The 13,990-nt window shown below is 40.0% G+C and overlaps 1 protein-coding gene across 1 annotated transcript in view; it reads left to right on the top strand.

Annotated features, from left to right (window-relative positions):
• gdap2 (ganglioside induced differentiation associated protein 2) overlaps positions 1-13,159 on the top strand; it is a 34,289-nt gene extending 21,130 nt beyond the window's left edge. Inside the window, exons 12-14 of the mRNA XM_088912865.1 lie at positions 2,422-2,476; positions 2,929-3,072; positions 8,676-13,159. Coding sequence (XP_088768991.1) covers positions 2,422-2,476; positions 2,929-3,072; positions 8,676-8,717 — 241 coding nt within the window. The 3' untranslated portion in view covers positions 8,718-13,159. The remainder of the gene's footprint in view (positions 1-2,421; positions 2,477-2,928; positions 3,073-8,675) is intronic.
• Positions 13,160-13,990: the final 831 nt, after the last annotated feature.

The raw sequence follows: 13,990 nt of genomic DNA, 5'->3' as shown, positions 1-13,990 counted from the left end.
CTTGGGGTCAGAGCGCAGGGTCAGCCATTTATACAGCACCCCTGGAGCAGCTGGGGTTAAGGGCCTTGCTCAGGGGCCCAATGGAGTAGGATTCCTCTGCTGGCCATGGGATTTGAACAGGCAACCTTCCAGCCACAGACGCAGATCCTTAGCCACAGAGCCACCGCCCCAACCCACCTCTAACTCAATGGTAGTAAGGCTAAGCCTTGTCCATTTCAAAGTGATTTCAGAAAGAGAGCAGCTGTAGCTCCGGGCCTGGCTGGGTTCTGGGACTGCTGTACCACTGGGCTGGGTTCTGAGACTGCTGTGGTTCCAGGCCTGGCTGGGTTCTGGGACTGCTGTACCACTGGGCTTAACTGGTTCTGGGACTGCTATGATTCCAACAGGTCCCACTTACCTGCAGACCCAAATACTGTTCCCAGAAAACCTGTGTCTAGTCTGATCTTGGAGGATCAGTTAAGCATCCATGTTAAACTATGTTCTGTGTGCAGTGGTGTTCTCGGTGATGTTGTTTACTTTGTCTAGGTTGCAGGCCAAAAGATGGGCCTAACAAAGGAATCTGTTGTCCTCAGATTTGTCTTGTATAACAGTCGTACAAATAACATTACAGAATTAACATGCTGCGAATGAAAAAGTATTCAGTTAGAACAACATGTATGTTTTTTTAGTTTAACATGTTACAGATTTAATTTGTCTAAACTGCTGATTAGCTTCAGCCTACTCATGGTCATTCCTGTTTTTCTTCATGTTGAAATTTCCCGGAAGTAATCTGAAGAGCAACTTGGGCTTAATAGCAATATTACTTATAATTAGTAATTATATTTAATTTATAATTATATTATAATTATATTTATATTTATTTAATACAGATAGGAAGATTTATTAGTCACACATGATTGTTTTCACTGGAAGAACTGAAGCCAGACAAGGGAGGGGCAGCTGCAGAGCTCCCAGGCCCACTTACTGCTAATTCTGATTGCTCCACAGCTTCAGCCATCACTAGCCCAGTTTTAAAGCCAGAGTTGTTTACAAACCTTGGATGTACCAACGTGTTTTTAAACACGTAGATGTTATATTAGTGTCGCGTCTCGCTATAATGATAATACTCCTACATTGACCAAATGCAATGTCCTATCTCATCAAAACATGTTGTTGTGAAATTCTGCTCAGCATATTGACAGATGTGTGTGCATGGCCTGACATTTGGGGTGTTTGCACTGCAGAATGGAGAACACTTCTTTGCACTCTGAAAAACGCATACAAGGGCTTTAGGTAGTGTCCATCTAAATATCACCACAACACCGCATTCATGGATTCATTTACCTCTTGCACAACATTGTGTAGCAGAGTTAACACTTGGCTCATGTACGTTTACAGGATTTGGTCCGAGTTTAGCTCTTGCAGTTGACTTGAAAACTTGAAGGAAAGGTTACTGGAGTATCGCTGGGCCCCTGCCTGAAGTTACCTAAACTCGAACTTGGAGTCATGGGGCCAGGCAGCAGAGCCCAGGGTTCCCCAAAACCGAGGGGGGGTTGGGTTTGTATGGCTGGGGTGCGTCTCTTCCAGTTGGCGCTGAGCCTGCTGGGGGGTCTGTGATGGGCAGGAGGTGGGCGTGTCAGAGGTCCTCTTCCTCCCTTCCCCGTGTGCGGCTGCAGGGTTTGTAGCTCCGAGGCACGAGAAATGCACAACTGGCCGTTCCACACTGGGTGGGTGTTTTAACAAAATGATTACATCCGATAGCTAGAAAAAAAAACCACTGACGTGGATATAATTTAACTGGCATGCCGTATTGGAGTGCAGTCTGAACTTCATGCCAGTCAAATTGGAACTGGAGCTCTGGCACAAAATACGTCCACATTGTATCCACATTTTCTCTTGATTCCCTTTAATGTGAACAGCTCCTGACATCTTAATTTATTTATTAGTTTCAGTTCAGATCAGTTCAGTGTAATTTACAGTCACTTGTGGTTGTGGTGGTGTAACTATATATATATCTATGAAATACTGTATATAAGCGACCTGTTCAGTGCCGTGCTTCCATTTATTTGTCAGTTGAAGTATACTTTGGAAAATGTACAAGTCCTAAATTAATTTGGATGGGGTTTCAGAAGAGTTCAGTTCATTTAAGAAAGATTTTCTTTTTTTTATTAGATAATTGAAATCGTTAGAACATCTCCCGAGAAGGCTCTTTATGCAAAGTGTCGTAGGAGTATGGAACAAGATACCAACTCATGTAGGGTTCAATAGCTGAACCCCTTATTGAAAGAATTAACTGGACAAGTTCCTTTGATCAATAAGCTGCTAAGTACCCAACGGGCTTTGTGGGCTGAATAGACTCCTCTTCATGTGCAGCCATTCTTGTTCTTCAATATACCTCGATTCATCTTGCTCTATACTTGTGTGTTTTCTGCCTTGTTATAGGTATAAAAAGAACCTGAAGGCCTTTTACTTCGTACATCCTACTTTCCGTTCCAAGGTAAATTATTTTTCACCCAGAGGAGCTTACAGAAGGTAGACTGCTTTTGCAGATTACCGTTTATGACATTTATTTTATGCAAGTTAAAACCTGCCACATGCACAGAGCTAAACAGCTGCAATGCTTTTGGGGTTTTTTTACTTAGGAGGAATTTTGAGAATATGTCTTAGGCTAAGAAAAAGACAATTTTGTCTTCAGCAAATCTGACTTATTTTTTCCAAAATATGGCAAGTAATGATATATTTATATCTATATTTACTCTTTGTGCCTCTGTGCTTCACAGTTCTATCAGCTTTCAACTGTCAGAGTATCAGTGTATTCCTCTATAAATGTGCCTTTTTAATACTGTTAAACATTTGTGTCTTTGTGTATCTGTACTGTATGCATTGCACCATGTTTTACATTAATCATAATTCTCTGTATTCCATTTCTTTTTTTTTTATTTGGGTCAGATTTCAGCATGGTTTTTCACGACCTTCAGTGTGTCTGGGCTGAAGGATAAAGTTCACCATGTGGAAACTCTGCAGCAGCTGTTCACATGTGTAGTACCTGAGCAGATCGACATTCCCCCCTTTGTGCTTGAGTATGAAGCCCGGGTAAGCAACCTCCAACCTTTCCTTTTCCTCAGTTATAAACACCCGAGTCCCACCTTAACCGCGTGTTTTCCCTGAACGAAGAGGTACCAGCAGTGCTTAACTTGTCAGATCAGGAACTTCTGATACTCTTGTGATCTATCATTTTTATATCCCTCCAGTAAGAAAAGTATTTTTTTAACAAAGGAGACACCAGCATTGTGTGATTCAGATGTCAAGCCTTAATAAAAATAAGGACGCAGACCGGTATGTTCTTTTTTAGTGCCTGCATTGTCTTAGAATTTTAGTCAGAAGGTTTCCTGCAATTAAGTCTGACAAAATGTTGGAGTAGAATTGTCACCAGGCAGTACTTTATTCATACTGTTCTGTATTTTAAACATCACGCTGCACTAACCTAATTTGGTAGAAGCAGTGACTGATATTTTATTACATCCACATAACCTGGCAATATGCTTCAGTTTAGATTCCTTCATTTTTGTCACGGGGTGTGCAGAGATTAACATTCTTGATTCAGAAGGATTCTGATAATGTTACTTTCTAACTCCTTAAGTAATTACCTTGAAATCTTGTGTGGTGCAAGTGGTAGTGAAGTGTAAATTTATTTGTGAAACTCTCAGAATCTTCATAATAGTGATTGAATTATTTTTTATATTAAGTCTTCAAGTTTGCTGTCAGATAAAATTCAGATTCCTTTTTTTTTCAGTTTACAAATTGTTAAAAAGCTTGGTGTAAGCTGGTCTTGCGCAGATTGATAAGAACAGTGAGTCAATAATATTACATTTCAGCCGATAACTGTAGATTTTTGTAGACTGTTGTCCTGTGTCTCGAAGGATAATAAAGTAGTGTATAATGGCACATGCAGAAAAATATTGTGGGTGTAATTTTCTGCAAATATTGTCGACAGAACATTTACTGTGGAATTTAATTGGACAATTACTGTAAATGTATTTAAAACATTTTTTTCATGAGGGAGGCCTTGTGCTACTGCAGTTTAGATTGTCCGAGATTCTTAATCGCATTCAAAATTATTTTATTTTGGAAAGGTTATAAGAGTTTCTAAGCCGAGTTAGATTTTAAACTGGACGATTAATTTAAATGTTTTTTTTTTTGTAAGGGGGGACTGGAGGTGGTGAGAGGGAGTTAATTGAGCTATTTGCCAAAAATAACAAGCAGAATAAACTAGAATAGATACTCTCTTCATAAATTAATCTACTAATTGTAAGGATTTTTTGCAAACATATGGGGCAGCAGTCTTTTAGCTGTGAAAGGCCGCCAGGGCTCGGGAGGAAATTTTAAACACACTTCAAAAGTTAGGCTTGGAAGAGCATCTTGGAACGAACCTGCAGCTGCTTTACAAATTTTCCTCGGCAGAAATTCAGAAAAGAGATCGTTGTGCTGAGGCTCTGTCCCTGCGCCGGCAGGATAGGCTTTTCTTTTTCCCGTGTGTTGAGTTTCCTCATGGGGACGGCGCTGCTCCAGCGGGCTGTAGACCCCGCCGGCTGCTCTGTTCTCTAATCCGCCGACCTCGCTCCGCGGGTTCTGGTAGCGGCAGGACCGCACAGCTCCTCTCGGAGCGGAGAATGGAGATCCCCCTTGCCGCAACTTAATTACGGCGATCGTTTTCAGCAGAGTAGAATCAATCAGACCTGCCGCCTGTCAGTGAAACCCACTGCTAATTCCTTTCCTCTTTTATTGCTTCATACGCAAGACATTATTAAAAGCATCAGAAGGCTTAATCAGAGTTATGCCTTCAGGATGGTGTGTTTGTTCTCAAGAGCCAAGTACTGGATTGCATATCGACTGCAACTCCGTTTTGTCCTTTTTCTGAAATGTTTTGTAGGAATAGTGCACTTGTTTTTATAGAGCGTTTAATTCAGTTCAATTCAACTGTGCAATTATACTTACAGGGCTTTAGATTTGCTGTTTGCTTTTAATCTCTTTAAAGAGAAATGCAATGCGATCTAGAATGGTTTTGCTGTTATTTGAGCAAAAGTTTCAGAGTCTGTTTTGCATGAAATTCCACACAAAAGCTCTATAATGATATCATTTGTATTATTATGATCGGCCTTTTAACTAACACTCGGTTGCATGATACTGTTTTCTTCGTGGAGCAAACAAATAAGTAAGCAGTGTTACTGGTGAGGGAATTGACATCTCGTTCAGTCTGCATTTGCTCGGCACCTCGGCATCATAGCGCATACACTGTGAACTCAAATATTGGGGAAAAAATAAAATTAATTCAGCTTTTGAAAAACACATTTGTGGAAACTAAAAACTTTCTCATCCATCTGATAATTTTAAATAATGTAAACATTGTAATCTTAACCTTGAACTTGAGACAGGGTAAAATTTAATTTAATTGAACAGCTGTGCGTGTTGTGGTTTTTATTCTTATCTGTATAATTTATTTATGTAAGGCTGTCTAAAAACCCAAGGAAATATATTTACCATATTTTCTTTGGTCATTAGCTTGCCTGCTTTTGTGAGTCCCGGTCCTATTTTTCCATTTAGGTCTAAAAGAATTATTGTTCTGTGCATTTCCTCGATTCTTCTGAATCAGACAGATTTTCTCTCCAGCAATCACACTGCCCTCCACCTCAGAACACCAGCAGTAGTTATACCCCTGTGGTGTCCTGCCCTCAAAGTGTGATTTTACCGTGCTAGGTACTGATTACAGGTAATGGCAAAAAATCATAAACTTTTAAGTTCTGTGAGCATTTAATTATAATTACCCTTACAGGGAGTGAGAGGTCGTTCAATTCTCATTCCTTTGATGTCTGAAACTTAGGTTATTATACGGTGAACGTTAGCTTGTAGGGTGTGTAGGAAAAGGCAAAGTGAAAAGATATTTTAACTGCTTAGTTTGCAGTTTTTTAAACTGCAAAGGAACAAGTAATAGGTTTATTCCATGCTGAAAAAAAAAGAAGAAAGAGAACACAACGTTTCGGCCGTGGAGCCTTCTTCAGGTGGAGCCTTCTTCGGCTCCACGGCCGAAACGTTGTGTTCTCTTTCTTCTTTTTTTTTTCAGCATGGAATAAACCTATTACTTGTTCCTTTGCAGCCTAGGCATGCTGACGCAGCTACCCACCTGAACTACTGCAGTTTTTAAACTGGTCATTTTGGCTGCTTGCGTACATCTTTTCATATTCCCATGACAAGTGTAGCTTCCGCCAGTGCTGGGAGTGTTGGGGGGCAGGGTAGAGCGGAGCTTAGCAGCGCTACCTTGCAGCGCTGGGGCCCTGGGCTCAGTTCCTGTTCCTGGGGTGCTGTCTGTGTGGAGTTTGTGGTTTCCTGACGGTGCTCCGGTGTCCTCCCACAATGCAAAGGTCGCTTGGCTTCTGGGAAAATTGGCCCTGGTGTAAACGTGCCTGTGTGATTCTGTGTCTGTGTGTGCCCCGCGATGGACTGGCGTCCTGTCCAGGGTGTGCCCCGCGATGGACTGGCGTCCTGTCCAGGGTGTGCCTGCCTTGCACCTGTTGCTGTTCCGGATGGGCTCCATCTCCCCTGGATAAAGTGGTTAGAAAATGGTTGGGTAAAAGTTTTGAAGACAACCTTTACTTTGTGGAGGACATCATGGAGATATAATCCCAAACTTAAAAGTACATAACGCTCCACTCGGCAAATAAGGTAAAAATGTGAACCAGTTTGACCAGTCCTAAGGTTAGTGTAGTTTCGTGCTTTCACACTTTCACAGAAAGCATGTGTGCTGCTGAGCCACATTTCTGGCTAACTGGCACATACTGTACCTCCCAGAAGCACTGGATCCTCTTTCAGTGGAATCCTGTAAGCCAACAGCACTCAGTGTAATTGGTTTGGCAGTTGGCAGTGGCTTGTAATAATTCATTGCCCTTCTGAGTCGTTTCCTTTTTAGACTTCACCTCTGTTCCAGTTGCTAGGTTAAGCTGTGCACTTTTTTGTAATGAATACAAGAGCCAGAAAGAGAGGAATCTTGCCTTTTTTTTTCCTTGGACCATTCTTTGAGTCATTTGAAATGAATGTTATTGGAAGACAGGATTATCTATCCCCAAACGGATTGTCGTAATTTTGCAAGGCTACTTTGTTTTGCTTGCTAAAAAAAAAGTGTTCATCTGCATAAGGTAGGAAGCGGTCAACGAGGTAGGGGCAACTAGAAGGTTGATAAAAAAAAATCACATGTGCTTAGATGTTGCATGGAATATGGGCAGGTAAGGGCAACGCGTATTCACAGTGTAGCTAGTGTAGCAGTGTAGCTGGTATTCTTTAAATTTTCACAAACATCTCAACCATTTCAAATCATGACAACAGGGGGTGAATAAGGATCTATCCAAAAAATCCTGTTGGTTTTGGAAACTTTAAAGATCCATTGTAACTTTTTTTCCTTTATGGGTGTTGTAGCAAGTGTTAGGAATGGCACATGTTTTGATCTGCCTCTGAATTCTCCTTGTCTTAACTACTTTCTACAGAACAGCTGTACCCACTGAAACCACTGCTGAACTTCTGTGTGGGACTCTGGTACAGCATGAATACAGTTCTCCTCCCCCACGTAAAAAAAAAATCTGCAGGTCCTTTGTAATTCGTGAGTTTTTCAAATGTTGTGCTGGAAAAGCACTTTCGAGTCTGAATCTGCAGTGATTTATTTGAATTGTTTAATGCATAAAGTAAAGTCATCCAGAATGAACTTGTTGCTGAAAATTTGCCACGAACCCTTTATTCCATACAGTTGCATTTATTTATTCTAGAAGAATATGTGGAAATTATAAACACTACGCTTCCCTGGTGTCTGGATTTAGGTTTTTTTTACCTGATTATTTTGTTATTTTTCTAGAAAAGATGCACTATGCTCTCATAACATTTTTACTATGTTTAGGACAGACTCCCTTTTCTTATGCTGATCTGTCATTGTTACAAAGAGCAAAGTTCATGCCAGGTGAGGCTATCTTCATATTCTGAATATCCTGAATAAATCGCTTGAGGGACCACAATTCTCTTCAGACGCTTTTCAGAAAATCCATTTACCTGAAGCTGAACAATTTACTGAAGAAAGCTATAAAATGTGAGTTTAGAATTCTTACTTTTCTGAAAAAGCGAGCGAGATAGACTTATTTTCAGGATAGTAGCTTAAAAATAGCCTTGTGTGAACTGCAGCACATCTTGCTCATTGCATCATAAGAGATATCTGTTTGTCTCTTATTTCTTCAAGTCTTGGTCCTGTTCATAAAATCTTTCTTTTCTTAAATTCTTTTATTTAGTTTTTGCTGCACAAAGTAGCCCTCGGCAACACTAGCGTTGTGCTTTGCAGGAGTCCATCCCTGTGGCATGCTGCTAACAGAGAAATGAAGCTGAATCTGTGACTGAGCAATATCCATTTCTAACAACCCGAGACATGTTCCTGGCAAGAGGTGTTTATTTACACACATCTTCAAAAACAGCTTTGCCGTGCTCAAATTTTGTGTGAATTTATCAAGGACATTCCCCAACCCACTGCTGTTGCTGGCTTTTACATTTTAATCTTGGGGTACACTTTCAGCAAATAAGTTTTTTTTTTAATGAAACCTCTTTAAACTGGAGCCAGGGATCTCGAGCTGCAGTTTGGGTGTGTAACAGGTGTGCCTTTCTGTGTCTTCTAGGTGAACGGACCTCAGCACTCCTCCTACTCCTCTGGTCTGTGAAGAACAGGACAGACTGTAACGCTCCGGGGGCACCAGCATCCAAACTGCACCTTCTCTCAGTTCATCACTTAGAGAATTTGGATAGGGATCCCTTTAGCTGTCTCTCCGGTTTTTCTCACTCAGTTGTTTGAAGTGCTTAAACAATCAAAAAGGTGTGGACTTGCATCTTAGGCCATCATTTCCAAAACCACAATGTGTCAGTTCGGCGGTGAACCACCGAAGGACACGAGTCAGTATTTGTGACACAGTGTACATGCAGAGGCTTTTCCACAGCAGCTGGTCCATGTGCAAGTCTTTTACTCTGTGACAGTTTGCCCTCTAATCTTTAAATGAACCTGCCTTTGGCAAAAGGGCCCTTCCTCACCCTCTTAAACAGAAGGACTGATCTCTCCAGAGAGAACCGACTGTGGGGGGGGATGTTTTTTTTTTACATTTATTCCGCTGGTTGTGTGTGGAGTTCCAGCTGTTTTCTGTCTAGCTTAGATTTGGAGCTTCATCTTTCAAGTCAATGCAAAACTGTGAAAAGATAACGATACTAAATGGATCGGAATTGTTTTTTTTTTCCTGCACTATTAGCCATGTAAGGTCTAGCATGTAGAAGCACTGGAAAATTGTGTTTAGAAGTGTAGTTTGAAAAATGTATATTACAACACCCATCGCTGAGAGTGTGTGAATGAAGTGTGTTTGGAGACAGGTGAGTTGAAAGAAACAGTATCTGGATATAGGAATAAATACACAGGTAGAGACTATGACCTACTCCCTTTATAGCTCTTATAGGTGCCCTTTTCACATATGATGTAATGGGTAAAGCGGATGGTTTCTTAAATTGGTCCCTTTTGAGTAAAGCTCAAATACCCAGGTGATGTGTGACGTGTCAGGGCTCATATAATATGCAGCTTTGTGTTCACAACAATCGGGTTGAACAGGGGAACACAAGTTTTAAAATGATGATAAGAAACCCGTTTTCTACTGTCTTTGATTCCGATAAACAACTTTCAATCATGAGGCCATTTCATAATATACACGCTTCAGAAGATTAAGACTTTTATCTCCCTATGTGTGCATTCATTTGTCTTCGTTTAATATTTATGTTTCGTCACCTCAATGGTTCAGCCAGTGCTTTGCCCCTAGTCTGAGTTCATAAGCACAGACGCATTCTCAAAATTCTGCCATACATATATTTACAAGTGTTTGTGGCTGCCCACCTCATCTGCCACTGTGGCTAGATAGCAATCCACGAACAGCAGCAGGACTAGAACAGCTGACAGACAGCCTTGTCTTCAGCGCTGATCTGAGTAAGAACACAAGAGAAGTATTTACTGCGGGTTACTAGAGCTCCTTGCCTTTGCCTGTTGCAGAGTTTGTCTTGTGATGTCCGTTTCTCTGCAGTGCTCCTGCCCGAAGGGGACAGGACTTCTGAATATGCTGTCTAAGTGGAAACTTTGAGCATTTTCAACTCTGGGATGTTGAAGAATTCTGAATGTGTTGCCTGTAAATTTAATGATCAAGTCTTAAGAAAAAAAATCATTATGGCCAGATTGTTGAAGGGCAGAATTAATTTTATTGGCCGTCCTCTTCACGTTGACTTCTTGTTGACTTCAGCATTTTAAAATGACACCAAAGAGGCTTCTTAGCATGTAGGTGGGACATTGTATAAACAGTGTATTGTATAAACATTGTATATTTACTGTAGCGGCGAGTTCACTGTAAAAATATTAGACAATGGTGTGAAAAGCACACAGCCTGGAGACAAAAGTAAACATCTTTGGCACACTAGTTAACCTGGAAAAAAAAAAATCACATTTTTTTGGAATTTGCTGGGCGGTGGGGTGTGGGTGTTTGTTTATAAATGTAAGAGCCGCAGGTTTTTTTTTTGGATGCTATGTTTCCATTCTATTGGATGGATAGTGTCTGCTGGTGAGGCTCTTCTGTAAGAAAAACTACATTATTTGTTTGATTTATGCTTTGTGCATTCGTTTTGTAATCTCTCCGAGCTACAAACCTCCCGCCTGTGCACATGTTAAGTCCTAAAATTGACATGTAAACAGTGACTCAGTTACTTTGTTGGCGTTTATTATTTCTGGTCATTTCTGACAGCTGGTGACTGTTGCAGTGGATCCAGTGGTGGAACATGCAAAAAACCCTACTTTGCATACTAGTGTAAGTGCACACACGCCATTACATTGTGGCACTGTGGGAATATGCTTTCATTGGAAAAAATAAGAATCAAATACAGTATGAGAGTGGCTGGCACTTCATTCTGTCTGTTCGTTTTCATTTCACTTTTCGGAAGATGTTCTTTGGAGTGTTAGGAAGGAACACCGGAAACAAATTGTTTTCCACATTGCTAACCGCCCTCATGCATGAACCGCAGTCACAGCCTCATTCCCACAAAGCTTATTGTTCCCCTACAGGCTATAAACAGCCGAAGCTGTGGTTCTGGCATTCATGCGTCTTGCAGAAGAATTCTGTGTGTTGATTTGTTTATTCAGAGGTGTGTGTGTGTGTGTGTATATATATGAGCATTTGACAGTACAAGAGAGTTTCTCTTTTTGCAAGCATTGATTCTTGTTGCATTTAACACAATAGCACTGTCAAACGTCGCCAGTGTCACAGCTAAATATTGTAACGGAAACAAGCTGCTGATTCCTTTTGCCCTTCCTTGCAGCCTTATTAACATCCCCGAGTGGTAAAGGAAAACACTGAAAGCAGCCTGCACTTTATGGTGATGGACATACAAGTCAAGAGGTGGCACCTTACTATTAAACTTCGTTTTATTTTCCAGATTCTGTCTGCAAATGCATTGTATTAAGCTAAATTTGGGCTTTAAAATGACTGTGTTTGTGAGCAGGATGTGATCTTGTGAAAGCTAATGTGAGTATGAAATACGATTTCTCTTCAAGCGCTTTTGACATGCAAGAACTGTTCTACTGTTACACATTGGGCAGGTTATAGGTTACACCCTTTGACTTTTGGAGAAATGAAGCATGTGGTATTTTTATTTAATCAGTGGCTGGTATGATGCTAATTTATGGTACTGAAAAAATCTAGAAAAAAATACGTAATTCTGCTGCTAGTGTTTATTGGCCAGCCTAAGGATGGAAATACTGATACTGCTTTGCAGTGTAATACAGTCATTGAAGCCCATTTTTTTATATTTTTCAAATAGTGTTTACTAATTACGTTTCTAGTGCTGGCAAAGATCATAGCTGTACATGTTCATAAAGAAAATTAACACTAGAATTTAATGTAATCCTACTATGAAATCTGATACAGAGGAGTCTGTTATGCAGCTAACAGTTTAGGCCAATTGAAAGATTACCATACACAATGTGTTCTGGCACTCCAAGTAAAGTTCACATTTTTGTGTTATGAAATAAATTGTCCTTAATTTCCCTTAATATTTCATTGATTGATGGAGAGCTGTAAGCAATGCATATCTGAATACAAATTGTTTTTATTGGCAGTCCCTTCGTGTCTTCATTAGGTGCATTTGATTATGGCTCACATTTATAGACACATCTGGGAAACATCATCTCAACCCTCCGACTTCTTTCTCAGTGTACTTAGTTCCTGGAACTCTGAAGGATGAGCTGTTAGTGTTATAGATGGGTGATAGGACTTTGTTCTGATTTTTTTTCAAGCTCTGTATTCTAGAACGGGGAAAATGACATCTATTATCCAATGTGATAGGAGAATGTACAATTTTGTTAAGAGAATATTGGTTATGTTAGTTCTGTGCTTCGAGACTGTTGTGTATCCCAATAGAGAACTTCACTAATGTGGGATATTTACCCAGCCTCTGTTACCACATTTCATTTCAGTGCTTCTACAACATGTTCAGTTCATCTGCATTTTGATTTGTCACCTATTGTAATGCGGGTCTTCAATATTGGGCATTTAGTAGCAAAGAACAGCAGTTTTCATTCCGTTTTCAAAAACGGTTCCTCGGATGTACATTGTTTGAAATACAGTGCTCTGATTTGAGTGTTTTGCACAGTTGTGTATGAATACATGTTGTCTGCTATGTACTTTATTTTTTTGATAATCCACTTCCTGTGTTCGCTTGTTGATTTTTCTTTGTGTTATTGGACTTAAGGTTTCATTGTATATTACATTCAATATCCACATGCTCTCTGTGAGAAACTCAACTCTGTGCCATCTGTGACTCAGAAAGAAAACAAAAGAAAGCAACTCACCACCACCTATTAATCAGAGTTGCACAATGCAAATTTCTTTCTGGAATAAAAAAGTTGCCTTTATTTTTAGTGTTAATAAGTGTCAAAAATCAAATGAAAACTTTTAAAAATGCTGGAACTTGTAGTTTAACTTTCCTGTACTGCGAAAGTATTTGTAGAATGAAAGGTAATTGCAACATTTTGTGAAATATGAAATTCTGATCTATTTCCTGTTAATAAAAAATGAGTCCAAATGTTCTTGTATCCGTTTTGTAGTTTCTGTGTACTTTGAGATTTAAAGGAGTAAGTGCCAGAAATGATCTGAACATTTCTGTGGGAGTGAACTAGCCTTTAAATTTAATTATCTTGGAGGAATACAAGAACAAAGCAAAGAATCCCTGAGTAGCTTCAGACTGCCCAGTAGGAGGCACTGTCCAGTAAGAACTTGCCCGATTCAGCTGTAGCTCTCCAAGCATCTGCCATCTCCCAGGGACTATCCTGGGACAGAATATTGGAGAAAGTAGACTAAACCCATTGCCAGAAACATAACCGCATCTTGACAATTGCAAAACATGGGGAAAAACGTGCCCATTAAGCCCCCTTGGACAAAACACTTGGTATTATAGTCAAGTTCTGGCTCTGTAAAGAAATTTCATGATGAATCACTTGATGATTAGGATTTTTGGAAGTCAAATTTATGTTGTCTCAAATGTTATCGGTAATATTCCAGCCCCTATTCCCAATAACATCTGTTCAAGTTCTGACACGCACAAAAATTAAAAATGAAGCCAATCCATTTATTCTGTCAGAGAAATCAAACCGAATTGGACATCTTACCCTCCTGCCCCAACATGACACCATAAGCATACTTTGCAGAATGCAGACTGTAAGTAAATAAAAGGAGCCAAGAAGCTTTTACTGAAATTTCAAACTCTAGAAGCAGCAAAAGCTTTATTCAAAATTCTGTCTGTTATAGAATGGACACGTCGTGCACTAAATGGACATTATAATGATCTGCAAAGGAACAAGTAATAGGGTTATTCCATTCTGAAAAGAGAAGAGAGAAAATGCAACGTTTCGGCTGGGAAGCCTGAA

This window comes from Atractosteus spatula, chromosome 4 (assembly GCF_055471065.1).
Source record: "Atractosteus spatula isolate fAtrSpa1 chromosome 4, fAtrSpa1.hap1, whole genome shotgun sequence".
NCBI lineage: Eukaryota > Metazoa > Chordata > Actinopteri > Semionotiformes > Lepisosteidae > Atractosteus > Atractosteus spatula.
Note: the sequence above shows the minus strand (reverse complement) of the source record. Positions and strands in the feature narration are given on the sequence as shown.